The sequence below is a fragment of the Barbus barbus genome, assembly GCF_936440315.1.
Source record: "Barbus barbus genome assembly, chromosome: 9".
In the NCBI taxonomy this organism is placed as follows: Eukaryota; Metazoa; Chordata; class Actinopteri; order Cypriniformes; family Cyprinidae; genus Barbus; species Barbus barbus.
The window spans coordinates 9,741,678-9,769,522 of record NC_136737.1 but is presented as its reverse complement, the minus strand read 5'-3'; the positions used below and the strand labels follow the sequence as shown (position 1 = coordinate 9,769,522).

Sequence of the window (27,845 nt, the reverse complement as noted above, 5' to 3'; positions counted from 1 at the left end):
AATAACCGAAGGATATACAGTCAAACCAAAAATTATTCAGAGACCAGATATAATTTTTTTTTTTTTTACTAGTGGGTGCAGGACACTATAGTTAATTTAAGTAACTGAGGATAGCAAAATAAAGTAAACTGTGACAAATTATACCCCAAAATTCTTCATACAGTGGACTACCAGTAAAATTGATACAAAAGTGAGACCAAAAATTATTCAGACCAAGTAATGGAAAAAATTGAAATTCAGGCTTTCATGAACCTGGTTGACAGCATGCCCAGGAGACTACAGGCTGCCATTAAGGCTAAGGGTGGCCCGACAAAGTATTGATAGTTGTTTAAATATTGTCATACCAACAGCTGTCTGAATAATTTTGATTGATTGATAGAAAGGTATTATCAAGCTAAATTTGTTCTGACACAGTTTAACTTGGAGTTCTTGTAATATTTTATTAGCATTTTCTAAACTATAGCGAATAAAATGTGAGAAATGTTGAAGGTGTCTGAATAAATTTTGGTTTGACAGTATCTATTTGATAAATGAAGTTAATCAACTAACATTTTACATACTAATTTGTTTTCTTTACCCAATATTTAAAAAATAAAAAAATACAATAAAAATATCGGTATCGGTACTCGGTATCGGCAAGTACTAAAAATTAAAGTATCGGTATCGGGCGAGTACTGGAAAAAGTGGTATCGGTGCATCCCTAATTAAAATCAAACACTGGTTCACCTGAGTTTCTGCAGTGTGCAGTTTGTATTTTTTAATCCGTTCTGGAGTTTCTTCACTCCTGAATCCTGCAGATTATTGTTGCTCATGTCAAGTTCTTTCAGACTGGAGCTTGATCTCAGGACTGTAGCGAGAGCTGAACAGCTTTCCTCTGTTAGACCACAATCACGCAGCCTAAAATGTTCAACAGGAGAGGGAGAATTTACAAACACAAAGTACTTGATTCCAACATTCAGTGATTACTGAGAACTGTGTTTAGGTCACCTGATTCCTTTAACATAGATTAAATGTGCTATAAAAACTACATTAAAAATACTCACTGTAGTGTGTTCAGTTGACAGTGTTTATCCTGCAGAAGAGCAGCGATCTGATTCACTCGTGTCTCTCCTAGTTTCTGTTTACTCAGTTTCACCTCTCTCAAGAGTAATGGGTTCTTACCCACAATTCCAGTCACATACTGACAGGCTTCTTCTGCATCAGGACTCAAAAACCTGCAGAAGAGATGATGAAGTAGGATATAGTTTAATTCCTAAATCTACTTGACGAAAAACAACATCCGAATCTGATGGACAGAAGTGTTAAATAGTTTATCTTTAATTAACTGAATTTACTGTGAAATAATATTTCTATAAATAATGAATCTGCATTTAATTTATTTTGTATTACATTCGTCACATCTCACCTCAGTGTCTTCAGTTGACAGTTTGTATCTTGCAGTAAATCATTGAGCTCCTTCACTCCTGATTGTCCAGGATCATTTCCTGTGAGATCCAGCTCTATCAGGTGTGAGTTTGATCTCAGAGCTGACGCCAGAACTTTATAACCTTCTTCAGTGATACTGCAGTTAGAGAGTCTAGAACCAAATTGAGAATATAAAATCTAACTGATTAATCAGCTATTCTTGTATTTACCTTAAATCCTTTAACAAATCCTTTAATGCCAGCATTTTTTATAATTTTCACTAGTTTCATGGCACCCATAATATTTTTGTATGAATATCTGAACATGCAATTCATCAAAATAAAAAACAGAGCCTCTACTTCATGCATTCTTTTTTTTTTTTTTTATCAACACTTGAATGTAGATAAGTTTTATAAAAAAGCATCACTTGGAGCAAAAAGCTAAGAAAATCACATTTTTATTAGAGACTGCATGTCACATTTAGTACGATCATCAAAGCATAGATGCAGTAGACTGCTTCCATCAGCACCCCCAAAGCTTTCACAGTCCTTCACCACTTCCTAGATTGACATTTTACTCGGTAACATTAGGCAGTTTTGATTTATATGCTGTTTACTGTTGATGATTTCAATATTTTCCAAATGCATCCGCTTACACATGAGATTGCTCATTTCTGTGTCTTCTTCACATGTGTTTTTGATTGGGAGATTCTGATCTCATTCAGAAGATGTGTAATAGCACCACTGAGCATATAACAGTGAAAACACGGATAGCTGTAAAATCTTGTCATTTTCTCATGAAAGAAGCATTTTCTCATGAAAGAAGAGATAACTTGTTGATTGCAGGGAAAGAGTTAACAATACTAATCCGTAAAGTGATCTTCTACAGTGAATTCTACAATGAAAATAGGCAAACAAAAGGCCCAGAGACCTTTATCATATTCAGGTGATTTGATGTCTATGTAAGTTTTGGAATAGCCTAATTAAATTCCACACTTCTGGTGTAGAAGGACCAGGAACATACAAATTTTGCATGTTAAAAACTGCTAAAACAGTTATGCCCTCCTTTCTGTGGTGGATTAACCAGCTCAAAATTAATTAACGGATCTGAATTCTGACTCAACCCCAGAGCTGCAACTAATGGTTGTATAATTAAATAAAACAAAAGCACAAAATAAATGTTAACTTGGAAGAATGTCTATATATATAGGGCCTTCTACATCCAATTACATATTGGATATATGTGATTTAAATTGTAACAATGATAAAAGTTACTAGTTTATTTTAGTGTATATTAGGAAAGTTTGCTTTTCAACACCTTGGCAATGAAAGGTAGACATTGTAAGTCAAACAAAAGGAGATTTAAATTAATAATTTTGCATATGCCAATATTTAAAGGTTCTTCAAGCGATGCCATAGAAGAACCATTTTTGGTTCCACAAAGAACCATTAAGTCAAACGTTCTTTAAAGAACCATCTCTTGCTTACCTTTTTTTTGTGAAACAGAAAGGTTCTTCAGATGTTAAAGGATCTTCATGGAACCATTTAGACAAAAAAGGTTCTTCTATGGCATCGTGAAACACCTTTATTTTTAAGAGTGTACATTTTTAAAAGAATTGATGAAAATAATGTAAAACAAAATCATAATCTTTAGGTTTGGTTGAGATCAGTTTTTTTGTTGGTTATCACACAACTTACCTCAGTATCTCCAGTTCACACTTTGATTTCTCCAATCCAGTGCAGAGCAGCTTCACTCCTGAATCCTGCAGATTATTATTGTTCATGACCAGCTCTTTCAGATTGGTATCTGAACCAAGAATTGTAGCTAGAGCTGAACAGCTTCTGTCTGTTAAGTCACAATCATTCAGGCTACAAGGAAAACAAGTCACATTAGACTGAACACTTACAGTATAATACATCAAAATGCATGAGCTAAATACTAAAATTAAATGTATTTTCCACCTATTACTCTTATATGAACAGTAAATACATGGTAAAATTGGTGGGCTAGACTGACATTGCAACTACAAAATCATTAGTATTTATGATTAAACAAAAAAATTGTTACATAAACCAAACAAGAATATAATTTTAAGGTTTATAGCTTTATTGACAATGAGTTTTATATATGAAAACACTCTATTGGAGTGAATATGGAGGTTAATTATTAGAACACTGAGAAGTTATAATTATCAGTCAAGCAAATAAAACTTAAATTAGCAAGTTGAAGTTAACAGTAACGTCATATTAGAGTGAAAATGACAATACAACGATGTGTTTGTAATAAATGTTATGTTGTTCTTCTGCTGCTAACTATAAAGCTGCTAAATAAACAAATTGTATTAAATGACTTACAGAGCTCTTTTGGAGTTTTTGATGACTGCCAATAATCTAATGAGACACTCGTCTGATTTCTTGAATTTCTGAAGCTCAAACTCCTCCAGCTCTTCCTTTGATGTCAACAACACAAAGGCCATAGCAGACCACTGGGCAGGAGAAAGGTCAGTAGATGAGAGACTTCCTTTGCTAAGGTGAGTCTGAATCTCTTTCACCAGAGTTTGATCATTCAGTTCATTCAGACAGTAAAACAGATTGATGGATCTCTCTGGAGACAGATTAGCTTCAAATTTCTGCTTGATGTACTGAACTATTTCCTTTTTGCTCTGGTCATTGTCATCTTGCTGTGTCAACAGACCTCGTAAGAGTAGCCGATTGGACTGGATTGACAGACCAAGAAGAAAGCGAAGGAAAAGGTCCAGGTGTCCATTGTCACTCTCAAGTGCCTTGTCCACTGCAGTCTTGAGCAAATCAATCATGGCTTCATTTTTGTTTTCCTCTTCAGTATAGTCTAGAACAAACACAGTTTTTTTGTTCAAATCTAGAAACAGATGTGCATAAAGGGCTGCGATAAACTCTTGAATGCTCAAGTGAACAAAGCAGTACATGGTACCAAGAATGATCCCTCTTTCCTCCTTAAAGATCTGGGTACACATGCCTGAATACACAGATGCCTTATAGACGTCAATACCACAGGTTTCCAGGTCTGTGTCATAGAAGATCAAGTTGTTTTTTTCCAGCTGATGAAAGGCCAGTTTCCCCAGGGAAAGGATAGCCTCTTTATCCCAGGAAACATCTGGTCTGTATTCTCTGTATTCATATTTCCGTCTGCTCTGCAGGATCTGGAAGCGGAGAAAGTGTGTGTACATTTGTGTCAGAGTCTTGGGAGTGTCTTCAGTATTTGATTCCTGCAGTGTTTTGGAGGCATCATAAGCCTCATTGTTTGTCAGATCATTATTTGTATTAATTTTCAAAATGTTCTTAAGAACAGTGGCTGAAATCCAGCAGAAGACTGGGATGTGGCACATAATAAAGAGACTCTTTGATTGTTTAACATGATCAATGATTTCTTTGGCCTGATTCTCATCTGTGAATCTTTTTCTGAAGTATTCCTCCTTTTGTGCATCATTGAATCCTCGTATCTCTGTCACCCGGTCGATACAGTGAGGAGGAATCTTACTGGCAGCTGCTGGTCTGGTGGTGATCCAGATGAGAGCAGAAGGAAGCAGATTTCCCTTGATGAGGTTTGTTAGGAGAACATCCAGAGAGGCTGGTGATGATACATCAGACCACGTCTCATTACCCTCAAAGTTCAGAGGAAGACGAAACTCATCCAATCCATCAAGGATGAACAAGACTTTGTACATATTCCTCTTTGCAAGGTTCAGTCCTTTGGTCTCTGGGAAAAACTGAGTTATAAGGTCCATCAAACTTTGCTTTTCTTTCTCCTTTAAGTTCATCTCTCTGAATGGAAGAGGAAATATGAAGCTGATATCTTGATTTTCTTTTCCTTCAGCCCAATCCAGAACAAACTTTTGCACAGAGACTGATTTTCCAATTCCAGCAACTCCTTTTGTCAGTACAGTTTTAATCTTCTTGTCTTTTCCAGGTTGAAACAAATTTGTGCATTCAACCTGTATCTCTTGTGATTCATGACGCCTGGAAGTAACTTCAATCTGTCTTACCTCATGTTCAGTATTAACCTGTTCACTACAACCCTGAGTGATATAGAGATCTGTATAGATGCTATTCAGAAGCGTAGCATCACCTTGCTTAGCAATTCCTTCAAACACGCATTGATACTTTTTCTTCAGGTTTGATTTAAGATGAATGAAGACAAGCTTATCTAAACACAGGAACAAAAATATATTTTCGTTAAAATCTTCTATATTTTCAAGTGACAATCTGTCAGTCTACATTCATAAGACTCTAACCTTCTAGAGTATCAGCAGCTTCATCTTGCTTCATCTCTCTCAGGAAGTAGAGTGTGAGATCAAGAGCTGCTTCTTTGATCCTGCACATGTCCTCTGTATCTCTCACAAAGTATTGTGTGTTTTCCTTTTTTAATATTTTTGTAAACTTTTCCAGCTCGTTCTTCAAAAATGTTGTTATTTTGTTCTCAACATCCTAAAAAGAAGCAAAAAAAGGTTTAGAACAAAATGAAACCAAAATGTGCGTTTACATGTCAGAGACGCTTAAAATATAATTTACATTTAGAACCAATGTCCAAATGTCATCAAGAAGAAATTTACTAACGTTATAAATATTATTTAAAGTATTTCTTAATAAAGGACAATCATTAATTGGCTGCCATTTTAACTAATAACGCCTATTTGTTTGATAAAAATATTAAACATTTATGAATTTCTTTCCTACCTGGAATGTCTTGTGGAGATTTTCTCTGAACCTGTGGAAGTGGCTCTTCTGAATATTTGTATCTGATTTCTCACGTTGAACCCTGTCAGCAAAATAAATTTGGCCACTGATTATGTTAAACAAAGTAAAGAATAATCATAATTACCAATAGGGGTTTATTTCTTGAAGTACGTAAGGAATTATTATTTTTTAACAACATTAAAAAATTAACTTTCAATGTTTTTGCCAATGGGGTGTCAAGTATTTTGCTAAAATGTAAGTTCTTATTGCAAGGTACTGAATTTTGCTTCCAACAAATTGACAAAATGATTCTTACTTTTATTAATATATATTTCCGTTTAATAGGTCACTGAACATGGTCAAATTTGCTTCAGAAGGCACAATGTATATCATTTAAAAAAAGAGAGAGAAAAACACTCTAGGCGGTACTTCAGTCTCATTTGAAGATATAATGTAATTTAATACTGTATAGTGATTTATTTGTCCTCACAACTTTGGATGGATGTATTTACAGTATATCTGGTTGTCTGATATCTTTTTAGGGTGACCTGTGTAATTGGCTAGGTGCACAAAATGGTGTCTGTAAGTTTCCGTTATGTGAGTGTATGCATGTTTACTTGCGCTCTTACATTCTGGTCTTAGGGATGTTTACATCTGCTGTAAAGGGACACTTTCATATGAAACTTGACTAGACAGAATTAAAGGTTTTCAAATTAAAGAGAATGTGGTGGTCTATCAGAGATCAAAGAAAACCTCCTCCTCACATTATAGCGTACCTCCATGTGGTATTTCACTGTGATACACAGACATCATCTTACATTCTTGCAGTTCAGGCTCAGGAGTTAGTCAAGATCTTCAGGGATTTCTTTATTAACACAAAACACTAAAGTGTGTAACATTTTCAGAGATCAGATTTAGGCCCCGTCCACACAAAGACGGGTTTCTCTGTATACGCATAAATTTTTTACCGTATAGGCGTTTAGCCCACACGAAACCGGCGTTTTCGAAGAGTGAAACCGATCATTTTTGAAACCGGGTCCCAGGGTGGATAAATTTGAAAACGCCGTTTTCATGTTTTCGTGTGGACGGCGAATCCGTATATTTTCTGAAACGATGACGTCATCAGCCCACGTCTCGCCCCTAATCAGACATCGCTACGTCACATAACAGCGACAACAACAACAACAATGTCAGACTACGTGCCTGTGTTCGTGCTGCAGAACCTACTGAGCTCATTAGTTTTATTAAAGCAAAATCTTCTGCTTTGTGTGTTAGTTTATATTCAGCGTGCAAGGTTTACGCACATGGTCCAAGTCTTCTTCTCTGTTTTTTTGTGGAGCTCTGTGGCAGAATTACAGCGCCACATATTGGTCTGGCATGTGTACTACATCGTTTTCAGTCGGTTTCAGTGATTCCGTGTGGACGCAGATATTTCCTGAGATGACTCTGTGTTTACGGAATTTGAGGCATAAAAAAGATTGGATACGGAGAAACCCGTCTTCGTGTGGACGTAGCCTTAGTTCTGACTGACTGGGGACTAAACAGCCCAAAAATGAGCTATGCATTCACTTTCTGCATGGAACACGGCACTGTAATCTGAGATTCCTCCTCAGAGATATCAACAAGCACAATAATATGAAATTCCTGTAGCATTAATATATTAATGTACATTCATTTATATATATATATATATATATATATATATATATATATATATTGTCGCCTTGGAATTATAAGGTTCTATCTGTATTCTGAGTGGTTTGGAGATTTTGAGCTTCAATGCTTTTGCATTCCATGTACCAAAAATGATATGGGGAACAAGTCTCTTTCCTACATGAAAAAGACCCTAAATGTATTCTAAATGTACAAATATAAATGGGGATTTTTGGAACAGGTCAAATGCAGATAGAACCTTCTAATTCTAAAAAGGCATTTTCCGCTTGGAATTATAAGGTTCTATCTTGCAAAACATTAACTGAAGCAACAATTTTCAAGAAATACAAATAGTTTATTTATAATTTGTTTTAAAACTAAATTAGTGTTCTAACAATGTGTCAACATGTACGAGAAAGGTAACTTTAATGCTTTCTTTATCACATTTATTTCATATTTTAGGACAAATAATTTTTCTTGGTTAAGTTAGGCATTAAAGGCAATGCTAAATATTTTGTCCAGTGCAGATGTTAATTTTAGCTAGGATTATAGTGGGTAATTAAAGACATTATTGCAGGAACAGTTAACAGCTACTCTAATCCATCTGACCAGGACTTTATTCCACAAAAAGCGGGACAGAGAAAATGGCTTTGTTTTTAGTTCAGTATGGCCGAGATAACATGCTGACGTTTATTGTTGTAATTAAGACCCCATCATTTAAATTGTTGACATTAAGACTTTAAACTGGATGAATATTTCGCCAATTATTATTACATATTCGTGTCTTTAGCGACCCAGACTTATATCTGACACGGATGGATCACTAACTGCTGCAATTGCATAAAGCTCTCCTAATATTTTAAGAATTACAAAACAATAAAATAAGCATATTTCCTTTATATTACCCTTTGAAACTTAGAAGGGTTCGATTTGAGCATATGATTTTACCATCATTGCCATCGTCAGAGCACATTTCCCCAGTATAGATTCAGCATCTGGCTCATATTCACGACCTCAATATATTCTCAAAACTATTGTTTTCAACATCTTCAAAAACAACATTTTGATCGCGATTTTGATTTCATTATGTACAGTAATTCCTCTGCAGTAAAGCCATTCAAGCCAGTTCAATATTTGCAGATGATTATTTGTTTTATGCCTGTGGTAATGATAAGTGAAAAATCACGTCATCATTATGTTTTAAACAGTGCCACTTTGTGGAATAAAGGTGAATTGCACTTATTGATTCTGCAAACACGTAATTATTGTTGTTTAATATTTAATCTTTCCTGCTGTTATGGAGCACTCCGGCCACATGACAAATGTAGGATATCAGAGACCGAATCAGATAAATTTAAGATTCGATCAGAACATTGAAACATGAGGCGCTGAAATTCCAGAGGGGCCTCAAAGCTGTAACATGACGTCATAAATCAGATTCCTAGCTCCAGCCCGTCTGAAGAAAGCCTAACCAAGCCTCTTTCGCAAAACAGCTTGCAACATTAAGACAAAAGAACACTTATTGATAATTCCAATTCAGAAAGGAAACTGTCAAATTTGGGGCAAGTAACCAAGACTGATGGTCAAAGAGATGGCCGTCACATGTCTTCCATGATAGAATTCACGAGCTTCCTTAGATTGACTTTTCCCCCGCACATAGAAGACAAAGAACCAGACCGAAATTCCTTTGTTCACAGAGACTCTTTTCCATATGCACCTAAAAGCATCTTAAAAGGACTTATTTTCTATGCAGAACCCCATATTATGTATGTAACCCAAACATTAGACTATCATGTTTTAATCAAATATTATGTATGTTTTTTTAATAACTATTGAACCACTTTAAAGGGTCATATGCGTGTTTGGTATGAGTTTGAAAAATCATGCTTTAAATGTTTCTTTAAACATTTTTGTCAAATGTATCATAGTCTTGTTATAGAAATCATGTCCAAAATTATACTTTACAAGAGTGTGTAAAGTTCAGACCATGTGACTGATAGCATGCTAATTTATGATGGAAGGGACACCCCTAGCTAAGATAATAGCCTGTCTAATTGGTCAAGACACCAGATGGGATGTGTCCAGAAGCCGAGTTTAAAAACTAGGGAAATCATCAAACTCTCTTCTTTCTTTTCTCTCTTCTCTGTTTGCTTTTGCTACTGCGTTTTGACGCTGCTCTTTGAGCAAGCTCTGCCCTACGTGCCAGCTGCTAACGCGATGAGAAGAAAACCCACCTAGTCTCATTACATCTTTTACCTCATTACGTCTCTTTTATTTCCGTGGAGTTTTGTGTTCTAATGTAAGTTTGCTGCAAAGTTCAGCTCCGACTGTACTCGCTTCAAACTTCAACCAGACCAACTCCGCATCTTCAGCCAATGCCCAAGACGTCACTTCAAAGACTATTGAACTTCCAGCCAATCAGCAACTTCGGGGAACCCCCTTTCCTGCAATGACTACAACAAAAGGGAATCCCTCACAAAGGCAACGCAAGCAAGTAACTTCCAGAATTTTGCTGAGCTGGTGCATTTAATATAAATTTTAGCCTCACTGAGAATCTCAATGCGAAGGTTAATTAAGTGATTGATGGTTGTTCAGGTCTACGCAATAGCACATATTGCTGTAAACTTGGGATATCACATTTTCATTCTCTTAAACTCATCCTTTCCTCACTTTCTCTTTTCCTGCAACGTGTGAATGCTTGTGTTCGTGTGTTAGATTAGTTTACATGTCTTAGATTGTTTTGTGCTCACAAGTTAATGTCTTAATCTGCCGATCTTGTTACTGTGCTATTAAATAGTGTTTTCACTATATTTTGGATTTTAATATCCAGTGCAGAGCTGATGTTACAGCACGTCCACTGAATCGCTGCTCACTCAGTGATCATTAAGTTCATTATTTTCTGTAATGTACTGATAAACATTAGACTTTCATATATTTTAGATTCATTACAACACAACTGAAGTAGTTCAAGCCTTTTATTGTTTTAATATTGATGATTTTGGCATACAGCTCATGAAAACCCAAAATTCCTATCTCAAAAAATTAGCATATTTCATCCGACCAATAAAAGAAAAGTGTTTTTAATACAAAAAAAGTCAACCTTCAAATAATTATGTTCAGTTATGCACTCAATACTTTGCAGAAATGACTGCTTCAATGCGGCGTGGCATGGAGGCAATCAGCCTGTGGCACTGCTGAGGTGTTATGGAGGCCCAGGATGCTTCGATAGCGGCCTTAAGCTCATCCAGAGTGTTGGGTCTTGCGTCTCTCAACTTTCTCTTCACAATATCCCACAGATTCTCTATGGGGTTCAGGTCAGGAGAGTTGGCAGGCCAATTGAGCACAGTAATACCATGGTCAGTAAACTATTTACCAGTGGTTTTGGCACTGTGAGCAGGTGCCAGGTCGTGCTGAAAAATTAAATCTTCATCTCCATAAAGCTTTTCAGCAGATGGAAGCATGAAGTGCTCCAAAATCTCCTGATAGCTAGCTGCATTGACCCTGCCCTTGATAAAACACAGTGGACCAACACCAGCATCACTGACTGTGGGTACTTGACACTGGACTTCAGGCATTTTGGCATTTCCCTCTCCCCAGTCTTCCTCCAGACTCTGGCACCTTGATTTCCGAATGACATGCAAAATTTGCTTTCATCCGAAAAAAGTACTTTGGACCACTGAGCAACAGTCCAGTGCTGCTTCTCTGTTCAAAAGTGGCTTGACCTGGGGAATGCGGCACCTGTAGCCCATTTCCTGCACACGCCTGTACACGGTGGCTCTGGATGTTTCTACTCCAGACTCAGTCCACTGCTTCCGCAGGTCCCCCAAGGTCTGGAATCGGTCCTTCTCCACAATCTTCCTCAGGGTCCGGTCACCTCTTCTCGTTGTGCTGCGTTTTCTGCCACACTTTTTCCTTCCCACAGACTTCCCACTGAGGTGCCTTGATACAGCACTCTGGGAACAGCCTATTCGTTCAGAAATTTCTTTCTGTGTCTTACCCTCTTGCTTGAGGGTGTCAATGATGGCCTTCTGGACAGCAGTCAGGTCGGCAGTCTTACCCATGATTGCGGTTTTGAGTAATGAACCAGGCTGGGAGTTTTTAAAAGCCTCAGGAATCTTTTGCAGGTGTTTAGAGTTAATTAGTTGATTCAGATGATTAGGTTAATAGCTCGTTTAGAGAACCTTTTCATGATATGCTAATTTGTTGAGATTTTGGGTTTTCATGAGCTGTATGCCAAAATCATCAATATTAAAACAATAAAAGGCTTGAACTACTTCAGTTGTGTTGTAATGAATCTAAAATATATGAAAGTCTAATGTTTATCAGTACATTACAGAAAATAATGAACTTTATCACAATATGCTAATTTTTTGAGAAGGACCTGTACACCACAGTAGAGAAATTAGCCAATGTAGTGCTATAATGCAAACACACAAAATACCTTTTGTTCGGTGATGTTTTTTTCTCACTGAATTTCGGTGGTTCTTTTTTCGACTGGTCAATCTTCACAGACACAGCGCTGAGCACATGTGAGCCTGAACTTACACTAATGACACAAAGAACAGAGAGAAAAACATGTTTTACTACAGGAGACGACTCGTGTCTGATAGCTGCACACACTCTCTCGTCCTCCACAGAAATACATTTAGCTTTTGTTTACTGAAGAAAATGGAAAGCAGCAATGTCCCTGCAATAAAGCTCTGTTCCTTCAATTAAATTACATATTTATCCAGTTCCTAGAATCTGTCAATGAAAGTCTGATTTAAAAACAGAGATTATGTTCAAGTCATTACTTTAGAATAATTTGCTTCAGTATCTAGAAACCCACTGCTAAGGTTTAGTTCGACAGTGTCAATAAATTAACTGTCCTGAATTGAGAAAGTCTCACAAGATTCACTGCATTTGACTGCATCTGCATTCATTTTTACTACACAAAATAATTGGTGATGAAAATAATTTCTGGTAGAAATGTTGCTTCCCCTCTCTTAGTTTTAGAAGACAATGTCTAGTTCCTCACTGCAAAATTCTCATTCTCAAAATGCCATGACGTGTTTATTCTTATGTGTGGGGATATTACAACCCTATGGTTGTTTTGTAATTTCTCTGTGGTGGGACTGTCTGTAGGTGAAAAAATAAATAAATAACACTCACAGAACAAAACGGAAACCAAAAACCAAAAAGACAATGTTTTGCACTGACATAAAACAATGTGCTTTCTCCTGACTATAGATCATTGTATTTGTTATGGCTCTTTAACGACAGCAGGACTGGAAAGAAATGATCAATGCTGCTCATATTTGATTAATGACCAAGAAATATATACAAATACCTTTTGGTGATTTGGTGTTTTCTCTATGAAGTTGTTTTTTTGTTTTTGTTTTTTGGCACGTCCGATCATATACGCTACAGTTGAGAAATTGGCTAATGCAATAGTATACTGCAAAACACATTAAATACATTTTGGTCGCTGATGCAAACACACGAAATACCTTTTGTTTGGTGATGTTTTTTTCTCACTGAATTTCGGTGGTTTATCTTTTGACCAGTCACTCTTCACAGACACAGAGCTGGAAACATGTGAGCCTGATCTTACACTAATGACACAAAGAACAAAAGAAAAGCGCTTTACTACAGATGGTTTTCATGTCTGATATCTGCACATTCTCTCGCTATCTTGTCCTCCACAGAAATGTGCGTCTGCATCCACAGTTAACCCTTAAATGCATACCTCAGATCTTTAGCGACCCGAGACGTCATTAACTACCCTCTCCCTCCTTCAATTTTTAAAGTTAGACATCAACTTTCTTAGTATTCCTCTAATCTATTCATTATAAACAATATAACAAAAAAGAAATATTAAAATATAAAAGAATGTCCGTTTTCTAATTAATTTATTGTAAAAAGTGTATAGTGTCGCTAGAGAGGGTGTGTAATAGTGTAAGTATATTTTTGTAAAAAGTGTATAGGTGTATATTTTTGTATAAGTGTATACGAAGCATGCGATGTGTATACGAAGTCATTATTTTCATTTTCTTTGCACACAAAAAGTATTCTCGTAGCTTCATAAAATTACGATTGAACCACTGATGTCACATGGACTTTGTTAATGATGTCCTTACGACCTTTCAGGTTCTTGATCGTGGTAGTATCCTTGCTGTCTATGGGAGGGTCAGAGAGCTCAGATTTCATCAAAAATATCTTAATTTGTGTTCCGAAGATGAACGAAGGTCTTATAGGTTTGGAACAACATGTGGGTGATTAATTAATGACACAATTTAATTTTTTGGGTGAACTAACCCCTTAATTTTTGATCAAAACATTTCTTCAAAAAATGTTCCTGAAAAAAAAAAATCCAACTTATATGAAGGGTTTGAAACCCTCTGATTCTCCACTGAAAAAAAATATAGTCTTTGCTAATGTAACCTTCCTTTGATAAACTACTAATGTTGGAGAAACTAACAAAATACCTTTTTGTAGATGATGGTGTTTCCCCACTTAAGTTTATTGGAGGATCACATGACTGGCCACTCTTCACAGACACAGAGCTGGAAACAAAGGAGCCTGATCTTACACTAGTGACACAAAGAACAGAGAGAAAAATGCTTTACTACAGAAGGTTTTCATGTCTCATATCTGCATATGGTCTCACTATCTTGTCAGTGTTTGCAACTGCAGATAATTTTGCGAATTCAGAATTATTTTGGCTTTAAATCCGTAGTGCACTGTCATAGACATTCACAGTGCCGTTTTGGTCAGTTAACCTCTTGAGCTTCAGAGGAAGAAAGATCTGACATATCCTGCTTTTTATAATCTTTATTTGAATATGGCAACATAATATTGTGCTCTACAATATTCCCATGAATAAATCTCTGACAGAGACTATCAGCCAATCCCTGTGTGCATAGTTAGTAAGCACGCTGACACCATAGCAACGAGGTCAACCCTTCTCTCTATTTCTTAGTAAAAGTTTGTCTCAGCAGCTTTGTGAATAGGTTTTAAGAGAAAACTCTTAGCTAAAATCTTTTACTGCTATTTAAGAGAACTCGTAGAGGTAAGATAAAATGTTATGTGAATACGGGCCCTGATCTACAATTAGTCTTCAGTTTCAGTTTCAAATTTATTCCAGGAATACATGGCCTCTCGGCCCATAGTTCCACAAATCATAATAACATGGCAGATAATATTTTCTTCATTCCATGGTATATATACAATGCCAATCTCCATGCATACCCCGAATTACAAACACTTGACACATCAATACAAACATCACCAACAAGCACAAGGTCACCTAAGTATTTCTTATGCAAATCCTCATACAAGGAACAATCATACAAAAAATGCTTCTCATCTTCTATCACAAAAATATTTGATGTTAATTTACAATAACTACAGATTCTCTCTGCCATTGGTGTATTACTCCATCTGCCTGTTTGTATTGCAAGATGATGACTTGAACATCTAATAAGGAACAATGTTTGTACGAGCTGCATATTATACACAGACGCAATGTAGCTCTCTTGTATCAAAGAAGACTTGCATTGTGAATGTATTCTGACTTATATCACTTATTATTTTCCAAAACTGATGTATACCATGCCTCATGTGCTTTTTCTTTCAATCGTTGGTTAAGAATAGCTGTAAATGTTCTTAAAATCACCTACACTTTGAAGAAACATAAAAAATACCTTTTGGTAGGTGATGGTGTTTTCTCAATGAAGTCTGGCATTGTTTTATTTAGTCACATTCTATAATATACACCACAGTTGAGGATTATGAAAAACACATGGAATACCTTTTGGTAGATGATGTTTTTTTCTTTGGTCTTTGACCTATTGACCGGTCACTCTTCACAGACCCAGAGCTGGAAACATGTGAGCCTGATATTACACTAATAACACAAAGAACAGAAAGAAACCTGCTTTACAGAAGGTTTTCATGTCTGATATCTGCATATGCTCTCGCTATCTTGTCCTCCACAGAAATAAGCACGTTTATATCCGCAGTTATGTTTGCGCATTCAGAATTATTTTGCCTTTAAATCCGCAGTGAGTCATAGACATTCACAGTACCGTTTTGGTCAGTTAACCTCTTGAGCTTCAGTGGAAGAAAGATCTGATCTACAATTAGTCACATGATCATTGTCAACCATATTTGATTGACCTATAAATAGTGCAGAATTTCTTTTTGATCATAACATTTGTTCAAAAATTGTTCCTGAAAAAGAAAATCCAGTTTACATACAGTTTGAAACCGAGATTTCTGATTTTCCACTGTTCCAATGCCTACTGAACAGCTAGAAAAAATATAGTCTTTGCGAACCTACCTTTGACAAACTACTAATGTTGGAGAAACTAACAAAATACCTTTTGGTAGATGATGGTTTTTTCTCACTGAAGTCTGGTCCTTGAATTATTGACTGGTCACTCTTCACAGACACAGAGCTGGACACATGTGAGCCTGATCTTACACTGATGACACTAAGAACAGAGAGAAAACCACTATTAGAGGAGATTCTTCCAGCTACATAGTCAAGCATTCACATAACAGCTTACATACAGTATTCAATTCACTGTATGAACAAAGAATCTATGGTACCTTCATTGTTGTATCACTCACTTTGATTATGGGATTGAGATAGGGCTTGGCTTGTTTAATAATGTTGAATAATATTATTAAATTACTATTGATTAATAATAATTAAACACTGGATCACTGGAAAACACTTTGAGAAACACATGAAATACCTTTTGTTACATGGTGTTTTTTCACGGACGTTTGGTCTATCACCCTTTGAACGGTCACTCTTCACAGACACGGAGCTGGACACATGTGAGCCTGATCTTAAACTAATGACACAAAGAACAGAGAGAAAAAGTTTACATATGGTTTGGAACCCAGATTTCCAATTCTCCACTGTTCAGTCTTGCCTACTGAACAGCTAGAAAAAATATAGTCTTTGCTAACCTACCTTGACAAACTACTAATGTTGGAGAAACTAACAAAATACCTTTTAGTAGATGATGTTTTTTTCTCAGTGAAGTTCAGTCCTCCACCTTCTTTTGACCAGTCACTCTTCACAGACACAGAGCTGGACACATGTGAGCCGGATCTTACACTAATGACACAAAGAACAGAGAGAGAAAACACCCCTTATTATAGGAGGTTCCTCAGTAAATAATTAAATACGATAATTAAATATAGTATACAGTAAAAGTGCATTCAATCATGAATATGAATGGATAGATGGTATATATTGGATGTGTATTTGGTTGTCTGATGTCTTTCCAAGCTGAATGTATGCCCCCTAGTGACTTTCTGTGTAACTGAATTACTGGAAAGAAACTCCAGTCAGAGTTCAATAAAGAGAGAAGCAGATTACATGACATGACTGTGATGTATTGCTTTATTTAATCAAGTTGTCTTACATATAGAACAGTGCAGAAACTATTACAGTGCTATACATGTAAAACAAATAAAGTACCTTTTAACAGATGACGGTTTTTTCTCACTGAAGTTCGGTGTGTCATCTCCTTTTGAACTGGCACTCTTCGCAGATACAGAGCTGGACACACGTGATCCTGATCTCACACTAATGACACAACGAACAAAGAGAGAAAAACATTTTACGACAAGAGGTTCATCAATCTCATATGAAGACATTTGATGTTGCAAATAGGAAGTAAATACATTTGACTTTCAACAGTAACCATGCTTTATTATTCTCACTTTAACCACTCAGTGGGATGGGATCAAGATGTTCTTGAATAAAATGTCTTAGGAGTCTTAAATTATAAGGTGTTACATGGCTGCATGTCTCTCTCTTTCCCTCGCTCTCTGTAATTTTTCTTAGGCTCGCCCTCTCTGAATTCCAGTTGGTTTGGGATGCTGTCAGTCTTTATTAAACTGGCATGACACCAACTTCTCAGCTGCCAATTAAGTTTCCCGCCAGCATTCAAAAGCAGATTGAAATGAAGGAGAGAGGATCTTTGATTCACTGCTTGTTTGCCTTGTGTGTTTGTTTGGTGACAGTTTAATTTACCATTTATAGTGTGCCATCTCGCTTGGTTATTATTTTGATTATTGTGATTTTTTAGTGCTTAACTTACACATACAAACAAGAACAGGGAAATAAGTGTAAGGTTAATATATATTAAGATAATTAATAATACTAATTAAAGTAATATCAGATTAACTGTGTGTAATATTATTATAATAATCTCTAAAAAATTTTTTTTAAAATAGGCTTGATAAAATAATATAGTTTAAAAGTGTTAAGTAACAATCTAATAATTAAGGTAAAAAAAATCTAAATAACTGATGTCACATTACAAAATAAAAGCCCACCAAAATCTCATATCCAAGATTCAAGATTCAAGAGTTTTTATTTGTCACATACACAATTATACAGAGTATAACTAGCAGTGAAATGTAGGTCAGGTCCGCTCCAAGGACAGTGCAATTATATAGACAAATATTAAGAAGAAGAAAAGTAGAAAAAATAAAATAAAAGATAAGATAAAAAATATAAATATAAATGTGCAGGTCAGTATGTTGTTGACTTAAATAGTAATAAGAGGAATGTGCAAAAAAGCTTATTGATATTGTGATATTTACATGGAGTCATGTGATGTTATGACACAGAGTTAGAGTTTAGGAGCCTGATGGCCTGGGGGAAGAAGCTCCTCCTAAGTCTCTCAGTTTTTGCCATCAGGCTACGGAAGCGTTTACCAGATGGAAGCAAAGTGAATAGATGGTTACCAAGGTGATTTGAGTCCTTGAAGATTTTAACAGCTCTATTTTTGCAGCGTTTGAGGTAGATGTCCTGCAGAGAGGGGAGAGCAGACCCTGAGATGCGCTCAGCTAAGCGCACAACTCTCTGTAGTGCTTTGCAGTCCTGATTGGAGCTGTTTCCATACCACACTGAGATGCACTGAGTCAGTACACTTTCTATGGTCCCTGAATAGAAGGTTTTCAGGATTGCTGGTGAGACCCTGAATTTCCTCAGCTGTCGCAGATGGTACAGTCTTTGCCTGGCTTTCTTAACCTGTGTTTGGATGTGTGTAGTCCAAGTCAGGTTCTCGGAGATGTTTACACCGAGGTACTTGAAGCTACTCACCCTCTCCACAGGGGTCCCACTGATCATAAGAGGAGTGTAGGGCTGCTGCTGTCTCTTCCTAAAGTCCATGATCAGCTCTTTAGTTTTGCTCACATTCAGAGAGTGTCCTGGCACCATGATGTGAGACTCTCTACCTCATCCAAGTATGCGGTCTCATCGTTGTTGGAGATGAGGCCCAGAACCACAGTATCATCAGCGAATTTGACAATAGATGTGGAGCTGTGAGAGGACACGCAGTCATGCGTGTAGAGAGAGTAGAGAAGGGGACTCAGGACACAGCCCTGTGGGGCACCTATGTTCAGAGTGATGGAGTTTGAGGTGAACTGGCCAACTTTCACCACTTGAGGTCTGCCGGTGAGGAAGTCTTGAATCCAGTCACAGAGTGAGGAGTTTAGGCCGAGGTCTGTGAGTTTAGATGCCAGCTTGACGGGGACTATAGTGTTGAAAGCTGAGCTATAGTCAATGAATAGCAGCCTTACATAATTCCCATTGTTGCTGTCCATGTGTGTGAGGGAAGAGTGGAGAACGTGAGAAATGGCATCGTCCGTGGATCTGTTTGGGCGATAGGCAAACTGAAGAGGGTCCAGAGTATCAGGTATGGAGGAGCAAATGTGGCTCTTTACAAGTCTCTCAAAAACCTTCATGACTATAGATGTGAGGGCAACTGGGCGATAGTCATTCAGGCAAGAGGGTTTATTGTTCTTTGGCACAGGGATAATGACAGATTTTTTGAATGAAGTGGGAACCACGGAGGTAGCAAGGGACTCATTAAAGATGGAAGTGAACAAACCAGCGAGCTGATCGGCGCAGGACCTCAGAACACGGCCGGTTATCCCATCAGGTCCGGCTGCTTTCCTGACGTTCACTCTCTTTAGCGCCCTCCGAACCTCATCCTCCGACACGGTGATTACAGGATCATCGCTGCTCTGCCTGCTGCTTCCTGACGCGCTGGTCGGCAGAAACGCGCCGCCGCCGTTGCCATCGAAGTGGCCGTAGAAGATGTTTAACTCGTCGGCCAGCAACGGATCTGCTCTCACCTCCGCGGAGGATTTGTTTCCAAAGTCACAGATGGTCCTCAGTCCCTGCCACATCCGTCGAGAGTCGTTGAGCTGGAAATGAGACTCAATTCTCTCTCTGTATCTGTGTTTGGCGGCTCTTACTGCGTGTCGGAGAGCATAGCACGATGCTTTGTACTTGCTCGTATTCCCAGACAGAAGAGCCTCATTGTAAGCGGCAGTGCGTGTGTTAACCGCAGCACGGATTGTTCTGTCCACCCACGGTTTCTGATTGGAGAATGTCCTTATAGTTATTGTTTCTGTAGCTTGCTCGGTTAGCGTGTTTACAAAGCTTAATGCTACATCCGTGAACTCGCTGACGTCAGAAGAACTCGCCCGGAACATGTCCCAGTCGACGTCATCAAGCGCCGCCTGCAGCATAGTCTCTGAGTGGGAGGACCAGCGCGTCACTACTCTCTGCACCGGAGGTTCCTGAACGAGCCTTTGTTTGTATCCCGGTGTTAGAAAAATGGCGGCATGGTCCGATTTGCCAAAAGCCGGTAGTGAGCGGGCTTTGTAGGCATCCTTGAACTCAGTGTAGCAATGATCCAGTGTGTTTGGTCCTTTAGTTGGACAGGATACGTGTTGATGGAAGTTCGGCATGACCTGCCTGAGGTTGGCTTTGTTAAAGTCCCCCGCGATGATAAAGGCAGCGTCAGGATGTTTGTTAATGTAGCCGCTGAGCACATTGTGAAGCTTAGACAAAGCCAAGCCGGTGTCCGCCTGTGGTGGAATGTACACAGCAGTAACAATGATCGATGAAAACTCCCGGGGCAGATAAAATGGGCGGCAAATAATGGAAAGATGTTCCAGATGAGGCGAGCAGGAACGTGACAGAATGGAGATATTCCTGGGATCACACCATTTCTTGTTGATCATGAAACATACTCCTCCACCCCTGGATTTACCGGCCTCTGCTGTTCTGTCCGTCCGAAAGACAGAGAAGTTATCACTCGGCATTACAGCAGTGTCCGGGACCGAGGACGAAAGCCACGTTTCTGACAAACAAAGGATGTTACAGTCCCTAATGTCCCGTTGGAAACTAATCCTGGCTCTAAGATCGTCCATCTTATTCTCCAAGGATTGGACATTAGCGCGGAGAATGCTTGGAAGAGGAGGACTATGAGCCCTTTTCCTGAGTCTGACTCGAATTCCAGCGCGCTTCCCGCGTTGTTTCTTGATCCGTCGCCTCGGGGGGTTATTGTTCATCTCCGCGTTCCGAAGAATCTCCAGAGGCCACGCAGGATTCGTGGATAAAGTGTCCTGAAGCAGGTTAGTGTAGCGGTTTCCAATGTCCAAAAGTGTTTCTATGTTGTAGGTGATCAGTGCCGACGTGAAATGTGTAAAAAGAGAAAGTAAAAGTAAGTAAAAAAAGAAAGTTAAAGCAAAATCTCAGCAGAGCGACCCGAACGGCGTCCAAACACAGCGGCGCATCTTGTCGCCAACTTGTTTTGCTTAGCATTTCAGATAGCTCTAAAAAGGAAAGTCCCTGTTACCACAGACTAGTTTCACTTCAGATTGATAGTAGACCTTCTCAGGTTGTCACTCACCAAAATCAGGTAAGTCTGATGTAGCATTACAAAATAAAAGTATCATATCATACCAAAATCTCATATGCAACCTGTTTTGCCTATCGTTTTAGATAACTTCAGATAGCATAATTTCAGGAATGTCTGATGTGGATAAACAAAAAATTAAGGGCTTTTAAAGACTTCAGTACACGTGCTGTCGTCTGTTATTGATGATTAATAAAATTAATCTCTCTGTTTTTCTCTTTCAGTCACAACAATGCACAACGCAGTGGAGCTGACAGAGCTTACACCATGTCTGTCATGTTCTGAATTTGGACAATTACATCCACTCAGTTGTCAACAAAGCCCATAAGATACTTGTTTCCTACTCCTTTTTTATTAATGTGTTTTCATTGGACATTTGGACACAAATCTCTCTGTGGTGGACATTACTTTGGCAACTATAAATTTCATTGAGCTATGTAACACTGATGTGTAAATACATTTACATCATTTGAAACACTAAAAATAATATATTTTAAGATATTAAAACTATTGTCACTGTCCACATTGCCTCAAAAACGGTGTCTGTCAAACACTGCTCTTCAATGTTTCTTCCTTATTCACATTTAGTTCTTCATGTTTTCATTAGTCTCGCGTGGACTCTATCGCAGCTTTCATTGGACAAGCCCACCCAAGAGGCCCTCTGACTGAAAAGTAAAACAACCAATCACAATTTGTTTAGTTCAGCATCATGTTTAGGGGGGTATAAAAGTAAAGATGATGTTTCGACAATAACAGACCGGTGTAAAAAACTTGGACGTGTTCAAAGTATTTATGCCGCAAGCGTAACACATTTAAAATAGTTTTCAGCATTGCAAAATGCAAAATCCAGCATTCATTTGATCCTGACATACATTGTCATTGCTCAATGTCACATTTGTAAACACAATGTCTTTTTTTCCATGAGGGGTTTGGTGCCACTTTGTTTCCAGGTGGATCGGTAAAGATTGCGACATGCACGTCTCCTGGAAATCCTGTAGAATTCAACCAATCAGACGACGACTTCGAGTCTCCTGAAGCGTTTCCAATTTTGTGTGCCATATGCATCAGACGTTCAGGCAGCGGTCCGTGGGCGTGACATCTGAGGCTGAAACTGTCCTCATAAGCAGTCTTTTTCTTTTGAGTTTTACTCCTCAAAACATCAAAAATAATAAGCACATGTGGAGCCTTGACCATGCCTCATAACTGTAAGGTTTAAAAAACTGCATTGCTGCATACAATTTTTTGGGGTGAGTGACAACCTGAGAAGGTCTACTATCAATCTGAAGTGAAAATAGTCTGAGGTAACAGGGACTTTCCTTTTTGGAGCCAAGTAAAACACTCTTTATATGGGGCTTTTATTTTGTAAAGAACATCAGCCATCAGACTTACCTGGTTTTGGGTGAATGACAACCTGAGAAGGTCTACTATCAATCTGAAGTGAAACTATAGTCTGTGGTACTTTCAGGGACTTTCCTTTTTAGAGCTATCTGAAATGCTAAGCAAAACAAGTTGTATATGAGATGTATACAAATACATTTTTATACGCATTTCACCCATTAAAGGCCCTGTCACAGACAAATTTGAATATGTTAGAATGGTTACCTAATAAATGTATTTGATACAAATAGCATTTTCTTATTGATCACATGTCCCTGATTGTATTTAACATGGTTTTGTAATTCCTATAAGAAATATAACCAACTTTTCAGTCAACTGTAGTACACAAAATTTACAGGCACTGTAATGGCGGTTAACGCGCGGCGGTTAGATTGACCATGCATTTCAGAGTGGCGGCTATAGCCCGATTCGGACGGTAATAGGGATGTAACGATTACCGGTTTGACGATAAATCATGATAAAATTCCCCACAGTTAGTATTACGTTTCATATTTTAATTATCATTAAAACCGTATTCGATTACCACGATTTGAACAACTCACGATAAATAAATACTGTCCAGCATAAAGCAGAGTGTAACAGTGTCACGAGCGCACGGCAGCAGAGTTTCATTCTGAGTGAAAACAGGGCGGAAAACTGGGAGGTTTTAAAAGAGTGCTTAGGGAATTATACAAATTAATATATCAGTGAATTAATTATATGAATGTACCTCTGAAGGATCTGACTGTCTTCAGAAACGATTCGATGGCATTTTGTTTTCATCTCAGCTCCATGTAATACCTAAAGGAAGTGTTCTTAAACACAATACTGCTTTGTTCGCGGAGTTCACGGGAATCAGCTGTAATTCAGCTTTTCCATATAAAGCACCACCTGCTGTCAGAGACTGGATTTACAGACACTTATTTACATTCAACCTGTGTGCAGTTTCTGTCTGGCCAAAAAACGCACAAAATTAGCATGACCTGCTGTAAATTTTAACCGGTTGATGAAAAACAAGCTTATGTGGATTCTACACATTTAAACAATTCAGATAAGCTATATAGAATTATTTATGGAGCAGATAAGTGGATAGAGAGTTGGACTTGTAATCTGAAGGTTGTGGGTTCGAGTCTCAGGTCCGGCAGGGATTGTAGGTGGGGGGGGGGGGGGGGGGGTGAATAACCAACACTCTCTCCACCCTCAATACCACGACTGAGGTGAGACCCTTGAGCAAGGCACCGAGCCCCCAACTGCTCCCTGGGCGCCGCAGCATTGGCTGCCCACTGCTCCAGGTGTGTGTTCACTACTGAGTGTACACTTGGATGGGTTAAATGCAGAGCACTAATTCTGAGTATGGGTCACTATACTTGGCCACACACCACTTCCCCCCTCCCCTTCCCCTTATTAATCAATTATTGCAAAGAGAAAGGCTTGGCAGGAATTCTGTAACACAATTGGGAGAGAGACTGGAATGCATGTAGTATGGAGAATGATGCGTGAAGGGGAAGGGAAAATGGCCAAAACAAAAGAAAAGTCAGAAGTCTTAGCTAAAACTTTTGCTATGATCAAAGTTCATCAGCATGCATTGATTAATCAAATGATATAGCAAAAACAAAAAACAAAAAAACAAAATTGCGACCAACTGAGAAAGTTAGTCGCAAAAGTGCGACCAGTGGGAAGAATGAGTCTAGAGCCCTGATTGAGCAAGAGTTTTGCTATATTTATTTTAGTATCAATGATATGAAGGTCTATGAAACATCAGTCAATAAAACATCTTTTAAACAATGGCACTTACATTTCTGAACTAAAATATTATTGCAACCATATGAATGAATTAATGAATATTTTTCAATTAAAGAAAAATTAAGAGAGTGCGGGCTGCTTCTGTTGCTTGGATTTGTACTTCAATAATAGGCTATACTGAGGTTCAAGTTTAAGAATAGGCTACGCTAGAAGCTAAATTTTTTCATATGTTTTCTCTCTCTCTCTCTCTCTCTCTCTCTCTCGCTCTATTTAACAGCATTAACTTAACATATCTTTCCTCGGGTAGATTTAATGTTATGCCGGCGAATGCGTTATAGATTAGCTTTCATATGGGACGCTTGATGCCTTATATACGGGCATACATATCTCAAACTCAGTTGGCGTGACAAGACCGGTGTTGTGTAATAGTCAAATGAACAGTCATTCCTCTGTTGTGGGCGTGTCCTTGAAACAACGCGCAAACGAAGGGAACTGAAAATATTGCATGCTCCTCAGATCGCTACGTGTTTAATGGATTATTTCGAAAAGGTAATGAAGTATCAATGTTCAGCATTAAAGCATTAACTGCAACAGTGTCAAAACAATAGTTTGTGTAATAATATGATAAATCGTCTATAAGCTGTTTTATATAGACTCAGTTTCAGGTTTTCCCCCTCCTCATTGACATCGTCAGACAAAGGCACTTCAATCTCATTTGAAGAGGTTTAGGCATCTTTTTCTTCTGCAGCCATAGAATAATTGCATAGTTAGCTATTAACTCTGGTACTGTAAAGCAGTCTTACCTCTGTTTCTGTGAGAGACTCATCACCTCGCTCCTCTGAGGCTGCAGCTAAACAGCTCTGGGATCTTTGTGTCACTGAGGACGATCAGAAGATGCTCATGATGACCTGAACATGACAATGTGACACTGAGATGAATATCATGACATTTCAGAGGAATAGGCTGCATGATGAAAAAAATAATTATGAATGTTGAGTTATCAACAAGAAATATGAAAATAAAATATGGTACAAATACTGCCATTTGCTGTTACTAAATGGTGTGAAAATCACTACAGAACATTCCAATCACTTCTCGCAAGTCACAACACAGGCCTCTATTATTATGCAAAGATTAAACACTGAAGCTCGCTCCGCTTTATTGCCTCCTCTATCCGAAAGAACGTTCGATTTCGACAACGGAAATATTAATATTATTAAATAAATAAATAATAATAATAATTTAACATACGCATCGACTTCAAACTTTTTCAAACTTCCGCAACAGCTAAAATTGTGGTTAAATCATTCATATAGCCTATATGAAATTTACATATCATTCCCTCAAATATCTGTAAACATGAAAGTATTCAAACGTACAGTTTCGGTGTAGCCTACAGACGATCTTGAGCACCAGGAACAGAATCCAACCTCGTAATCCTGTTAAAATGCACGTCTGATCCTTCACCAATGTTTTTTTTTTTCACATGAAAATCATGTTTGCTAAACAATTTTAATACATCTTCGCCACCAACTGGACAGGAGTAGCACCACCACAATTGATTTCTCCTCCTTCCTTCTAACGGCAGATCACAAACTAAAATAGTGCACAACTCTCACTATTTTTATTCAGTGCTTCAGATTCCTTTTAACTGTAAAACTGTAAAACATAAATGTAATATATATATATATTGCATAGTTGTAATAATTGAAATGTTTGGACATTTAACATGTATATATTACGTTTTATTTTTACATATTATATTTCAGTTGCTTGTGCAGAACCGTGTAATTATTGTATTATATACAGTATACACTACTACATTATAATTTTGTGTAAAACGAATATTATATTAATTATACATAACATAGTATGACATAGTATGTCACAGCATTCCTTGTCTTCAATGATGTTTATACCATTGAGCACAGTAAGTGAATAATGGTTGTGTTCATTATGGCTTCCAATTTGTTTTATTGTGCAATATTTTATATTTCAAGCGTGTTGATTTAACAGTGAAAGTAGGCTAATTAAACAATTGTAATATGATAATTAATTTTTTATATATATATTAATAGAAAAGGGCCTTTCATCCTGGTGTGTATACCTTCTATACAATGGGTATTCACAGGAAAAATGGAGTAGTTTTTCCAGAGTCAATATTTTTTTCCTCAAAAATAGTTGTTTTTGCTCTATTTTGAGTGTACAGCGTAAAATGTGTCAGTAGAGTGGGAGCAAAATTACAGAGTAACTGTGACTCCTCCCATAACCGTTCTCCTCCCAAAGTTTGGTTTATCCGCCATTACTGTTACTGACGGCCATCGACCGCTGCCGCTTTGAGAAGAGAAAAGAATGTGCGCTTCTGCTGGATTGTAAAGTAAGTAAAGTTTCAAAGTCTTACTATTCATTTTCATAATATTCACCTCTGTTTTTAGCTCAGATCATTTTGCCACGTTTTTTGCATATTATAGAGATCGCTTTCTCATGTTAGCTTGAGCACTAAGTTAGGCCAAGTTAGAACTAAGACTAAGTTATCTTTAAAGCAAATAGCTAACATAACATTTCCGAATGTCTATGATATAGATGTTGAAACCACCAAAGTGAATCCCAGAGTGGCCGAGTTGAGAGCTAGAATCCTCCAGTGAGCAGATGATTTGTTTCATTTGTAAAAAGGGGCATGCTAATACCAATGTGCTTATAAGGCACTTCAAGTTAGTTCATGGCCTTTGTCCAGGAAAAAGTCTCAAGTTAAAATATGCTCAAAGAGGTTGTTCTCATGTTTACCATAGTTTTTCTGGATTACGAAAGCATCTCAGCAAGTGTTGTGCAACTGACCGTTCATGCCTCGATTCTGGTGAAAGCTCATCCACCGCCAACTACATTTCATTAGATGATGTCAGTGTTTTATCAAATCAAAATCCACCTTGTGAATCTGCACTCTTAAAAACAAATATAGTTAACAGTTGTGCAACAGTGGTAGCTGAACTTAAAGTTGCTGGTGTCGCAGAGACAACTATTAACTATGTTGTTGGTGCTCTAGAAGAAGTGATTGGAGATATTCATAGTGAAACTCAAGAATCTGTGAAAAACAGCCTATCCTTAGAGGAGGAGCCCGTAAAAAGTGTTGTTGAGTCTCAAATTGATCAGTGTTTTGAAAAAATGCTAAATCCTTTTGCGGCATTAAACACTAAGAGCAAGAGAATGCGGTACTTTTCAGACAATTGGGGCA

At 37.8% G+C, this 27,845-nt stretch overlaps 2 protein-coding genes across 2 annotated transcripts in view; both read right to left on the bottom strand.

Moving 5' to 3' along the window:
• LOC306874980 (uncharacterized protein) overlaps nt 1-27,845 on the bottom strand; it is a 115,807-nt gene that overhangs the window by 31,734 nt on the left and 56,228 nt on the right. The window lies entirely within an intron of this gene.
• LOC306874569 (NACHT, LRR and PYD domains-containing protein 3-like) lies at nt 68-26,104 on the bottom strand. The gene is made up of 17 exons (XM_079424718.1): nt 25,996-26,104; nt 25,420-25,524; nt 17,251-17,358; nt 16,777-16,884; nt 16,514-16,615; nt 16,133-16,246; nt 15,562-15,657; nt 14,237-14,314; nt 13,259-13,363; nt 12,211-12,315; nt 6,117-6,198; nt 5,675-5,867; nt 3,759-5,586; nt 3,102-3,272; nt 1,406-1,576; nt 1,044-1,214; nt 68-897 (listed from the first exon to the last, which is right to left on the bottom strand). The coding sequence occupies exons 2-17, from the start codon at nt 25,440-25,442 to the stop codon at nt 723-725; spliced, it is 3,630 nt and encodes a 1,209-aa protein (XP_079280844.1). The 5' UTR covers nt 25,443-25,524; nt 25,996-26,104; the 3' UTR covers nt 68-722.